At 41.0% G+C, this 13,013-nt stretch overlaps 2 protein-coding genes and 1 pseudogene across 10 annotated transcripts in view; all 3 read left to right on the top strand.

The window, feature by feature from the left end:
• LOC132452804 (carcinoembryonic antigen-related cell adhesion molecule 5-like) overlaps nucleotides 1-7,394 on the top strand; it is a 73,166-nt gene extending 65,772 nt beyond the window's left edge. Inside the window, exon 10 of the mRNA XM_060045600.1 lies at nucleotides 6,303-7,394. Within this exon, the coding sequence (XP_059901583.1) occupies nucleotides 6,303-6,458 (156 nt within the window). The 3' untranslated portion in view covers nucleotides 6,459-7,394. The remainder of the gene's footprint in view (nucleotides 1-6,302) is intronic.
• The window catches only part of LOC132452800 (carcinoembryonic antigen-related cell adhesion molecule 5-like), a 22,057-nt gene continuing 9,044 nt past the window's right edge, over nucleotides 1-13,013 (top strand). For 2 of the 9 annotated variants that reach the window (XM_060045591.1, XM_060045592.1), the window contains exons 1-5: nucleotides 345-648; nucleotides 968-1,333; nucleotides 1,759-2,082; nucleotides 11,512-11,784; nucleotides 11,900-11,972. In XM_060045591.1, coding sequence (XP_059901574.1) covers nucleotides 570-648; nucleotides 968-1,333; nucleotides 1,759-2,082; nucleotides 11,512-11,784; nucleotides 11,900-11,972 — 1,115 coding nt within the window. In that variant the 5' untranslated portion in view covers nucleotides 345-569. The other 7 variants (XM_060045590.1, XM_060045593.1, XM_060045588.1 and 4 more) reach the window with 7 other exon arrangements.
• LOC132453007 (5S ribosomal RNA) lies at nucleotides 4,463-4,579 on the top strand (annotated as a pseudogene).

Consider the following 13,013-nt stretch of genomic DNA (forward strand, 5'->3'; position numbering starts at 1 on the left):
AAGCCATGTTCTCTTATGTTTTTCAGTTCAAGTGACAGCAGTATTAGGTCTGATCAAAGTAACTCTTTATTTGGTGCAGTTTAGTCTCCTCTCTCAAGGAGAATATTAAACACAATTACCAATAACTGACATGAAGGTCGATTTGCCGTGCATGGATCATAAAAGGAGTGGTCACAGAGGGACAATCGCTACAAGTGGAAGTTTCCTAACTTCTGTATTTAAGTACACCTTTGCCTAAGAACGCATTAGTGCAACACTGTTCTTCATTTAGAACTAACCCCTGCCAGTTGACTGTAGAAAACCACCTACTGCTCTCGGTAAGGAAATTATACATGATATATATATATATATATATATATATATATATATATATATATATAATTTTTTTAAAGGCCTTGAATAAACTTTTTAATGCAGGTTCTTGTTACTAATGTTGTTCCATGTAGCCTACTCTATTTCCATAATGGTTATTTGTAGTATTTGTACAACAACGAAGATGTAGTTACCTTAACCCAGTCCACAGTAAAAACTAAAACGAATGAACCTCAACACTAACCTTCTTTGAATTCATGATGCAGGAGATGAGGTTAACAAGATACATCACGATGATCAAGTTGGAAATGCTACTGAATGTCATCTTTGTTTCGGGTGAGTGGTGTTCAATTGTTTTATTGTGAATATTTGGATCCAAGTACTGAATAAATAATAATAATGAATAATAATTACCTATTACGTGGCAATAGGTAATACCATGCCAACAGACCCGTCTTACAAGACCCAGAATGAATCATTCGTTTTACACCAAACAGACTGCTTATCTGCATGTAATCGATAACTGAAATGTATCCATGTTCAGAATGTGATGCCGGTCTAGTAGAGGTGTGGCCAGGCTGTTAGAGGAGGATGTGGTGGGACAGGAAGGATGCATGTCATTGGCCATATTGTGTAAAAAACGCTTGCATTGCAGGTGGTGAGGGATCCTGTGCTGCAGCCCTTAATGCATCTATGCCAAACAAGATGGAGGCATTGAGCGACACTTGTTTGCAAATTCCATGTTCCTTTGATTCCGTACCATCAAATCAATTAGATAAAAACAAACCCATTTTGAGTGCATGGTTCAGATCGACCACCAATGTTAAAAATGTGGTTTTTTACAGCAACTTACAAAAAAATATATATCCAATTAGTATCATTGGGAATATGACAGAATACAACTGCACAACTGTTTTTACAAACATAATCAGAAGTTATGCTGACGTGTATTACTTCAGAGCGGAAAGCACCAGTTTCAGGGCAACTGACGTCTGCAATCCTCTTACAATCACAGTTAAAGGTAAGAGAACCCGTTTGGTTTGGGTTGTCTATTTTTTGAAGGCAGCAATTATTATAATTATTTGGATTCCTATTACCATGATTATGAAAATGTTAGACCTTCAGCTACGTCCTGATTAGTCAGAGATACTTGTTATCCTTGTATAGAATTAAAGTATAGATAACAGAGAATTGTATTTTGATTTTAAAGGAATGTTTAACCAATGTTTTATGCCGTCATATATATATACAGTCATAAATAATACTTATTGTGGACTATGGGGTCAGACACACTTCGTTTCCCTGATAGAATCTTTAATGTGTTTACGATGATTATTCTCCCCTCTGGAATACACTGGTGAACACTGAAGATGCTGCATTCATTCATATGGATATTAAACCTACATTTCAGCCTAAAACAAATGTTTCTTAAAAACAACCACGTAGATTCAGCCCCAGCACCCTCCATACAGACCCTCCAGGAGGGACCACTAACGGAGGGGAGCAGGGTAACGTTCACCTGCAGGGCCATCGCACCCTGTCCCACCCAGCCGCCTCACCTGAGCTGGAACCAGTCAGGAGGTCCTGAGGGCCGGCCGGAACCGCACGGAGACCAAGAGCCTAACGTCAGGACCCGGCGGCTGGATATCACTCTGTCGGACCGACATGACGGGGTCCGCCTCACCTGTCTGGCAGAGTATCCCGTGAACAACTCAGCAGGCGGGCCCAGCATCAGAACAGCAGAGAGCGTTGTGACGCTCAACGTTTCCTGTGAGTGACCAGCAGACGGTCCAATCAGTGAGCCGGGGCGGATGAGAAGCACAAAGCGTTTACATACTGCATTCAAATCCGTCAACAGTGGAACCATAGCTTGAAATTGAAGATTTATCTTGTGTTCCTGTAGATTCCCCGAAGGATACGCAGGCCTCCGTCAGCCCCCCCACGGTGTCGCTGGGCAGTGTGGTCAACCTGACGTGCACCAGCAGAGCCAACCCCCCCGTTCTCCGGTTCACCTGGTTCAGGAGCAGTGCGGAGGGACCCCTGAACGTGTCAGATGGATCTTTATACAGCTTCAATGTGTCCAGCTACAGAGGAATCTACTACTGCGTGGCCACGAATCCCTCGGGAAACCAAACATCAAAAGAGATTACGCTAACTGTCAGCGGTGAAAGCGATGGTAAATCAAACTAACCCTGACCCTATAATAAAAACCTAACTATAACACATATCCCAAATATATCTAAATGGATATGATAATGCCCCAGTGATCTACATTTCTTTGTCTCCCCCAGGATTGAATGTCCCTCTGATAGTTGGTGGATTCTTTGGAACCCACACTAAAACACACACTGTAGATATAGATATATTTAGAACAATATCTGTAGAGATCTAGATCTAGATCTGCATAGATCTAAATATCTATATGTTAGGGATAATCCACGATGAAGTAAGAATTAGCTTGAGTCTTAAAATAATGGTGTTCATTAGTATTGTTGACGGTTCTGTTACATATGTTTATATATATGAATCATTTAGGTTGAACAATGATAAGGCAAGATGAACCTTTCCAGTATGTGTGCTGGATCCGTCTCCGTTCTAACCCGTGATCCCACCTCATGTTTTTAGGTGGTTACTGAAGAAACGTTCAACACAGCAACAGGTAGGAACCACACTGTGGTGGACAGCATACTCGCATCCTGCACTTGACCATAGAAATAGTTTACTCTAAGAAGGCAAAGTAAACAAGTTTACTGAATTGATAAAAAGAATGTGGACAATGAACTCATTCAATTTTTTTTGAGGACGCAGTCCTTTCTGTACATTGTCTTAATTTAGGCATTGTTAAAAGTATTTGCGAAAAAATTAACAAATAGGCTTACTTGCAGTAAAAATCGATCGATCAAATATTCCAATGGACTTAATGTATACAATTGTCTACAAGGTAATTACTTAACGGATCTTAGCCCACCCAAAATAAGCATAATGTACTCTGCTACCTAAAGAAATACATATACTCTGTTACCTCAATAAATACATAGCTAATATAGTGGTACTATGTATTGTACTTTTGCTGTCTTATACAAGGTAGCTCTCCAGAAACACGAACAATACAATCAATGTTTTGCTGTGGTGTCCAAAAATGGCAGAACCAAAGAAACACAAGTGAGTGCTAGAAAGTGAGTGCAGGAAGTTTCAGACACTGTGGGAAAATGAATATTTCTTCCTAGGAGTAAAGGGGAAATGTGCAATAAAACTTTAGCAGTAATGAAAGACTATAATGAACAACACACACTGAAACCGAGAACATAAAGTTCAGCAAATTGCAACTAGCCTGCTAGCTCAACAAATGGTTTTTTTTCGTGCTAATGTAGCCGGCGCGGTCTGCATATCGCCGACTACTGCGTTATGTTCTGGTGGACTGAAGACAGGCCGCTGACATTCTTTTATGGCACTTTATTTTGTACAAGTTCAATGAGAGCCAATATTCAGCACTATATCTTCACGGAATGAACCAGCCTATCATAAGAAAAAGGACAACTGAAACATTTGGGCTATACACTACTCGAAGATAGAATGGCGAGCGCAAACCACGAGGTTAGCTATGTTAACAATCTAAAGCTCACAAAACATAAATGTTGTCGACCAAAACTGACTACATTTAAGTGCACTCATCCTGAAATACATACACAAGTTACCATGTGCACTAAAACTAAAGTTGGAACAGGTATATTTCAAGTTCACATTGCACTGCTGTGGACACGTACCTCTCTTATCAAGTGGAACGCAAACTGAGAAATGAACGCGAAAATCCAGCATGTAGCCACCACTATCCAATAGAGGGCGCAGTTACACAACAAATAAATCTCACAATACCTAAAAACGACCATGAACAATACAAGATTTTGGTGAAATCAAATTCACATAACCACAAAATATAAAATGAAAGGATACAAAAATATTTGTGATTCTTTAATCTGTTACATTAACAAAACACAAGAAAGTGCCATAATAGCCAGTTAAATGGTAGCTCAACTCATTGCCTGACATGGGAATCCATTCTCAGATGGTGCCTTCATAAAACAGTGTCTCGCTAAAATTGCAGGAATAATGTGCCCGGAAAAAATGCTGGAATTCAAAACTGTGACCATGTCCTCGGCCTTACCACCATGGACACGCCCGATCTCGTGTGATCTCGCAAGCTAAGCACGGTCGGTCCTGGTTAGTACTTGGATGGGAGACTGCCTGGGAATACCAGGTGCTGTAAGGGGTGTCAGGTGGTGGCACACTTCCCTATGGCCTTAACATCAGTCCCAATGCCCCAGTGAAGTGACGGGGACACTGTGCTGTGGAAGGCGCCGTCCTTCGGAGAAGACGTAAAACCGAGGTCCTGACTCACTGAAGTCATAAAAGTTTTATGACTAATTATCCTCCTGTATAATTGGCTGACTCATTAATTCCCTCACTCTCATCCTCAAGCTGGTGTGTGGTGAGCTTTCTGGCGCAGATTGGCTGCTGTGCATCACCCAAGTGGGTGCTACACACTGGTGGTGGTTAAAGAGGTCCCCCCCTTCACTGTAAGTGTCTTTGGGTTATTGAAAAGCGTTACACAAAATAAAATAATAAATAAATAAAAAATTTCCACAAACAGTTGTGTGGCGAATCGAAGACTTGAGAGTTACCTTAAAAACATCAAGTGTGGGAAAAAGCTTATGCTTCAGATTTTTCCTTGATTGCATGTGATGAGAGCACAGATGCCACAGACACTGCACAGCTGTTCATTTATTTACGGGGAGTCTATAACGTTTGCATTGCGGAGGATCTGCTTGATCTTTGGAGTCTAAAGGGCACAACAACGTTAAGGACGTCTTCGAGGCTGTGTCAGATGCAATTGACAAGACGGGACATAACTTGGACAAGCTGTGTGGAGCAACAAGGGATGGGGCTCCAGCAATGGAAGGCGCGCACAAAGGAATGGCCTCTAGGGTGTGCTCCAAGGTGCAAGGGAGTGGAGGTGAGGCTGTTCAAATGCACTGCTTCATCCACCATCAAGCCCTTTGTGGCAAAGCCGTCCAGCTTGGCGATGTGATGAACCCTGTCCTGACAAACTGTCAACATAATTCGAGCCTGAGGGCTCTACCAAAGCTTTTCTATCTGATGTAGATGCCGAATACAGGGACGTACTCTACCATTCTGATGTGCGCGGTCAAGTGGCGTGTTGCTGCGGTTTTAACCACTGAGATCTGAAATCAACTTTTTTCTTTTTCTCTCTTTAAAAGAGAAGGACCGACCTCTTCATGAGCTGCAACGTCAATGTTGCGCACTTCCCCAAGAAGTCCGAAATCAGACGTGCTTTTCCGAAGGCCAAACTTTCTGTGCTTACTCAGCGCTTCCAAGATTGTCCAATGGATGCAGAAGAAGAGGAAGAAAGTCTGCAAATAGAATTTATCGAAATGCGGTGTGAAGATTATCTGAGGAATCAACATCAGCTTCTCTCCATAACCGACTTCTACCGGAGCTTGGAAAAGGCCAAGTTTCCACTGATGAGAATCCACACAAAAAGAATGATGAGTCTTTTCAATAAGTTACTGTTCAGTAACATATTCGCATAACAAGCTTGAAATATACCAATACCTTTTTCCCTTTTATACAGGGATGTGAAGGAGGGTCTCAATCATGACTAAGAAACCTGAGCTGCCAAAGCTTTTTGCAACAACATTAATAAAAACCCATGTCCCATGATGGCTGTTATATAGGCTGAGTTTTTTCTTTAAGCATATTCAATCATCAAGCATTGCTGACCTACATTTGATTGATTTTGCTAACTTTGATACACTTGAGTGAGGCGATATAGCTCAGCTCTGGTGCATGGCCCAGCCCTTCTTATATTTTTCTTTTTGTGGGCTTCAGTGAAAAAAACCTTGAACATCCCTAACCGCGTTCTATGGGAACCACTTCAGGTCATGTATTCATGTATCAATGCTCTTCCACAGAATCCAATATTCGAGGCGTCAGACAAGCAGGTGGAAGAGGAGATCCACTACGGAGAGATCGACTTTGCCAAGCGAGGTGCTGTGCAGAACCCAGTGTTCCCCCAGGGGGAGGAGCAGACCTCAGAGTACGTTGAGATCACTGGTCAACAGGCTTAGAACACACAGATCAGGGCTGAACTGGAGAGGAGCTGAATAGTTTGGACTGGGATCTCTTTAGTATCCACTCATGTCAGTGTAAACATATCCTGCTTCAGCATCCATGGCACCCTTTATGCTTTTTGGTCTCAAGGCACCCAATAAACATTTACATTTACATTTAGGGCATTTAGCAGACGCTTTTATCCAGTCAAATAAACCAAAACAAAAGTTTGTACGACTCCCTGCTTGGTTCTGTTTATGAAATCAAAAGCACAACAAATGTTAGGAAAGGCCACTTTTATAAAATGCTGCAAAGAAACAGCAGAATGCATTTCATTAAAAAAATGTCCAAAGTGCCCCCTCTTCAAAGTGGAAAATATTCAAATGTGAATAAGTGGGAGGGAACAACTCCAGGGCAGGTATGTCCACAGCGGACGAGGATGTGACGTGAAGGGTGACAACGATTTTAAAGTTCAGCCAGTTACCCAATGGGTGGAGTTTGTCCCACCCACTCATTTGTATTTTAATATTGTCTACATTGAAGCGTGCCATAATTTGAATATGCAAACGCAAATAGTTTTAACTTTTATTTGTATATTGTTACTTTTAAGCAGACATTTTTTTAAATGCAAAGAGATAGCATTTTATTGTATATCTGAGTCAAATAATGTGTGTATATTATGAAAAATAAAAAGCATTAGTGCTATTGCATTTTCTTCTTCAACATTGTGTTTTCATTTGATTATGGTCCTCAAAATGACTCATTAGTTAACAGCCCTTGAGAGTATGGTGGGGAGGATTGGAGTGAGAGTGTGGATGGTGATGGAACTGGTTCTGGACCAAAGCAGATTGGTGGAAATCGAGATTGTCCCAGATGACAATGTATCTCTTCTGCTCTGCAGACATTTGACGTTCAAAATATTTGTGATGTTCCTCCCTCTGACCTTCTCAGATTATACCATTCATCTATGAAAATAGATCCATGCATGATTCCATCATCGTCCATTTGCTAAATTCGGAAAAAGGTTATTCAAATATAGGCCTACTATCAAACTGCGCTGAAGTGTAGATTAATTCTGTCCATACATTCATTTTGTATTTGTTTGTCTGTCTACATATTTTACCGGAGACAATAGAGAATTTTTGCTTTTAAAAAAAACAACTCACTTTTGCAACACTCCTCTGCTGAGGTCGGTCTGTCTGTCCAGCTCTCCCAACGTCCCAACGTCCCACAACATGGTCAACCGACGCTGCTCCATCTCATCCCATACTTTGGTCCTCGTCTCCTATGTCCACGTCCTCCTCCAGGACACACTCTCTCTCTCTCTCTCTCTCTCTCTCTCTCTCTCTCTCTCTCTCTCTCTCTCTCTCTCTCTCTCTCTCTCTCTCTCTCTCTCTCCCTCCCTTCCCCCCCCCCGACGGCAGTGTTTGACTAACTTTTTGAATTTAAAAAACGATGGTTCTGGTTTTGTTTGTCGCATCTCAGTAAGAACTAAGAATAAGTTATGATCAATTTATTTGTTTGACAGAGTAGGCTTTCTATACTCATTTTAAAAATGCTATGCTCATTTTTTGGTGAAAGCTTTTTCCAACTTCTTCTCTGTCCATACAGAGAGTCACTATGCATACTAAATACAACACATGCCTTCTCATCTTTGTGAATTTATCAATTTTAAAACATTTACAATTGTACTGTGAATACACATTCATTTGGTGACTAAATTTTCTTTCTTTTTATATTTGCAGTCACAGGACTCCAACCACACAATTGCTCAATATGTGGTAGAGAGGAGGAAGTACCACAATGCTATAAATATAATTTCCTGCTTTCCACAAGCCATGTTTTCTTGATATTTTCAGTTCAAGTGACGGGCAGTATTAGGTCGGATCAAAGTTACTCTTTAGTTAGTGCAGTCTAGTCTCCTCACTCAAGGAGAATATTAAACACAATTGCTAATAACTGACATCCAGGTTGATTAACCGTGCGTGGATCATAAAAAGAGTGGTCACATAGGGACAATCGCTAAAGGTGGAAGTATCCTAACTTTGGTATTCAAGTATACCTACCTCTAACAACGCATTAGTGCAACACTGTTGTTCTTTTACAACAAACTGCCAAAGAACAAAAAGCACCTACTGCTCGCGGTAAGGAATCAAAACATGATGTATATACATAATTTTTTACAGGCCTAGAATAAACTGATTAATGCATTTTCTTGTAACTTTTTTTGTTCCATGTAGCCTGTTTTTCCATATTCCTTATTGGTTGTATTTGTAACAAGGAAGATGTACTACAGTAGGTACCTTAACCCAGGCAACATCAAAAACTAAAATGACGATACCTTCACTCCTTCTTTGAATTCATGATGCAGGAGATGAGGTTCACAAGATGCATCACGATGATACAGTTTGAAATGCTACTGAACGTCATCTTTGTTGCAGGTCAGTGGTTTTCATTTGTTATATTGTGAATATTTAGTTCCAAGCATTGAATATGTTTAGGTGTTGGCACGCCAACAGACCCGTCAGGGGTTGTTCGGAATTTTGGACATTGGACCTCATTTCCAAGTGAGCCAGTGTGTTATCTATCATTGGAGACCGTTTAACAGGTTTCATTCAGTCCTTCTAGTTGTAGAGATCGCTGGTGCTAGGTTAGCGCAGGTCTACGGTTTCTGCTAGCCTGCCAATAAAAACAGTTTTTCCCACTGCACAGTACACCCGAGGCAAATCAATTATAACGGCAGACTAAAGATGTTAATGTCTGTGTTGATAGAATACTGTTAGAAATAAAACTATTGTTACATCGCAATTAACGCATAACATTTTGAGGGACTACTTTCTCAGCAGTGGCGGAATTTTACTTTGCTCCGGTGTAGCAACCAATTCACTACAGCAGAACATTAACAGAGAAGCGCACTCCAGTCAGGGACACCTAATAGTAGGTGCCTATGTAATATCAGTCCGCCGCTGCCGTAGCATGCTTCCAACTACAGGGAAGTATAAACTAAATGCAATGCGACACTGGCCCACTTGGAAATGAGGTCAGATGTCCAAAACTCCGAACAACCCCTTCAATGGACCCAGAATGAGTCATTAGTTTTACCATTAATGGACTAAATGCTAATCTGCATGTAATCGATCTCTGAAATGAAGGCGGTATCCATGTTCAGGATGTGATGCCGGTCTAGTAGAGGTGTGGCCAGGCTGTTAGAGGAGGATGTGGTGGGACAGGAAGGATGCATGTCATGGGCCATTTTGTGTAAAAAATGCTTGTGTTGCAGGTGGTGAGGAATCCTGTGCTGCAGCCCTTAATGCATCTATGCCAAACAAGATGGAGGCATTGAGCGACACTTGTTTGCAAATTCCATGTTCATTTCATTTAGAACAATCAAATCCACTTGATAAACACAAAACCTTTATTGGTTTATGGCTAAAATCGACTCACCATTTTGGGCCTCATCCAGAAAGTGTGGTTTTTAACGGCAGCAAAACCAATAATAAATATCCAATTAGTATCATTGGGAATATGACAGAATTCAACTGCACAACCGTTTTTACAAACATGAACTCAAGTTATGCTGACACATATTACTTCAGAGTTGAAAGAAATTTCAGGGCAACTGACACCTGCAATTCTCTTACGATCACAGTTAAAGGTAGGAGAGCCCTTTTGGTTTAGGGGTTCGTTTTTTGATTACTGTCATTATTATAGTTGTTTGTATTCCTATTTTAATGTTATTACAGGGTTCCTGCACATTTTCCATTTCAAAATTCCATACTTTTCCAGACTCATATTTCCAGACTTCTCTGAGGATTTTCAGTCAATATTAAACATCCTAATACCAATTGTTAGATGCTCTTATGTAAAAAAAAAAACGTTGAGCGGCTACCGCTAGATGCTGTGAAGACACGACAGCTCTTTTGCGCCTGCATATGGCTTAAATTTGCCGCCTCCCCCATGTTGGAGATGTCGAAAAATTTCAAGCATAGTTTGCATCTAGCTTTATCTTCCCACTTGGTATCCTTCATCAAGTCGCACAGTCGTGTGGCGAAAGTTAACCATGGTAACCAGATACCGTTCTCAAGACAGCTTGAGTAGTTTCATATCATCGACAGGTAGGCTATGTTGCGTTAGTAAGCTTGTTTTGATTTGTATGCATTAATATATTTTATTTTAGATAATGAGATAATAGTCTGGAAACAACACAAACATTTTTCACTACTCTTTTCTCATATCTATACTTATCCAGACCTGGAAATTACTCAAATCAAATTCCATACTGCGTAGGAACCCTGTTATTATGATCATTCATCATTTTTCGGCTACTTCCTGAATAGGTAGACATACTTGTTCTCCTCGTCTAGAATTTAAGTATCGTTACCACGTAATTGTAGTTTCCCTTTAATGAATGTTTTAACAATTTTTCATGGTAGTGTCATATTGTAATAATACGTATTAAGGACTTTGGGTTGTGGCACAATTCGTTTCCCTCCCCATGATTATTCTTCCCTATGGAATACACTGGTCAACACTGAAGATGCTGCATTCATTCATGTGGATATTGAAGCTACATTTCAGCCTAATGCAAATGTTTCTTGAAAACAACCACGTAGATTCAGCCCCAGAACCCTCCATACAGACCCTCCAGGAGGGACCACTAACGGAGGGGAGCAGGGTAACGTTCACCTGCAGGGCCATCGCACCCTGTCCCACCCAGCCGCCTCACCTGAGCTGGAACCAGTCAGGAGGCCCTGAGGGCCGGCCGGAACCTTACGGAGACCAAGAGCCTAACGTCAGGACCCGGGGGCTGAATATCACTCTGTCGGACCGACATGACGGGGTCCGCCTCACCTGTCTGGCAAAGTATCCCGTGAACAACTCGGCAGACGGGCCCAGCATCAGAACAGCAGAGAGCGTCGTGACACTCAACGTTTCCTGTGAGTGACCAGCAGACGGTCCAATCAGTGAGCCGGGACGGCTGAGAAGCGGAAAGATTTTACATACTACATTCAAATCCGTCAACAGCGGAACCATAGCTTGAAATTGAAGACTTATCTTGTGTTCCTGTAGATTCCCCGAAGGATACCCAGGCCTCCGTCAGCCCCCCCACGGTGTCGCTGGGCAGTGTGGTCAACCTGACGTGCACCAGCAGAGCCAATCCCCCCGTTCTCCGGTTCACCTGGTTCAGGAGCAGTGCGGAGGGACCCCTGAACGTGCCAGATGGATCTTTGTACAGCTTCAATGTGTCCAGCTACAGAGACATCTACTACTGCGTGGCCACGAATCCCTTGGGAAACCAAACATCAAAAGAGATTACGCTAACTGTCAGCGGTAAAAGCGATGGTAAATCAAACTAACCCCGAGCCTATAATAAAAACCTTACTATAACACATATCCCAAATATATCTAAATGGATATGATAATGCCCCAGTGATCTACATTTCTTTGTCTCCTCCAGGATTGAATGTCCCTCTGATAGTTGGTGGATTCTTTGGAACCGTCTTCTTTATTGGTCTGATCATCTCTGTCCTGTAAGTAAAAACACACACTAACACACATCTCTATCTATAGATATAGATATATATATCCGTAGATATGCATTTGCATAAGTATAGATCAATATCTGTAGAGATCTATATCTATATCTGCATAGATTTATAGATATAGATATGGATCTAAATATCTATATGTTAGGGATCATCCACGATGAAGTACGAATCAACTTGAGAATCTTTAAATAAGGGTGTTCATTAATATTGTTGATGGTTCTGTTATATATGTATACATACATGTATAAATATATGAATCATTTAATCATTAACAATGATGAGTCAAGATGAACCTTTCCAGTATGTGTGCTGGGTCCGTCTCCGTTCTAACCCGTGATCCCACCTCATGTTTTTAGGTGGTTACTGAAGAAGCCTTCAACTCGGCAACAGGTAGGAACCACACAGTGGTGGACAGCGTACTAACATCCTGTACTTGAGCGTATAATAGTTTACCCTATGAAGGCAAAGTTAACAAGTATACTGAACTGATTGAAGAAAAACACTTCAATGTGGACGATGTGATGTCCTTAACATTTTTCTAGGATGCTGTCATTTTCTGTACTTATTTTAAGCATTCTCAAATGTCTTTGCAAAAAACGTAATAATTGGAATTCTTGCATGCCTGACTAAAATTCTATATTTTTGCTACAATTAAGCAAATATTCTGATTGAATTAACGCATACAGTTGTCTACAAGGGAATAATCAAGCAAAGAACAAATAAACTGTACTTAAAGCAAGTCATTTTGACTATTAATGTAAGCAGAAGACTGATAGCTGCACTTCCATCAAGCCTTCCAAGCCGTTCCAAATTCAACATTTGTAATAACCGCTGCAGTTTATGTGCACTCCTCCGTGCAAAGCTATTAAAAAAAAAAGATTCATGAGGGCCCACGGACATGATTATGCAACGTACACTATTAAATCTTAATCGTTTGGCCCAGGATTACTGAAAATAAGGGGATTCGAATAAAGCCGGCTCTCCGGGTATGTAAGATACATTTGTTCTACGTTGAGATGAATT

This window comes from Gadus macrocephalus, chromosome 23, assembly GCF_031168955.1.
Source record: "Gadus macrocephalus chromosome 23, ASM3116895v1".
NCBI classification, from domain to species: Eukaryota; Metazoa; Chordata; class Actinopteri; order Gadiformes; family Gadidae; genus Gadus; species Gadus macrocephalus.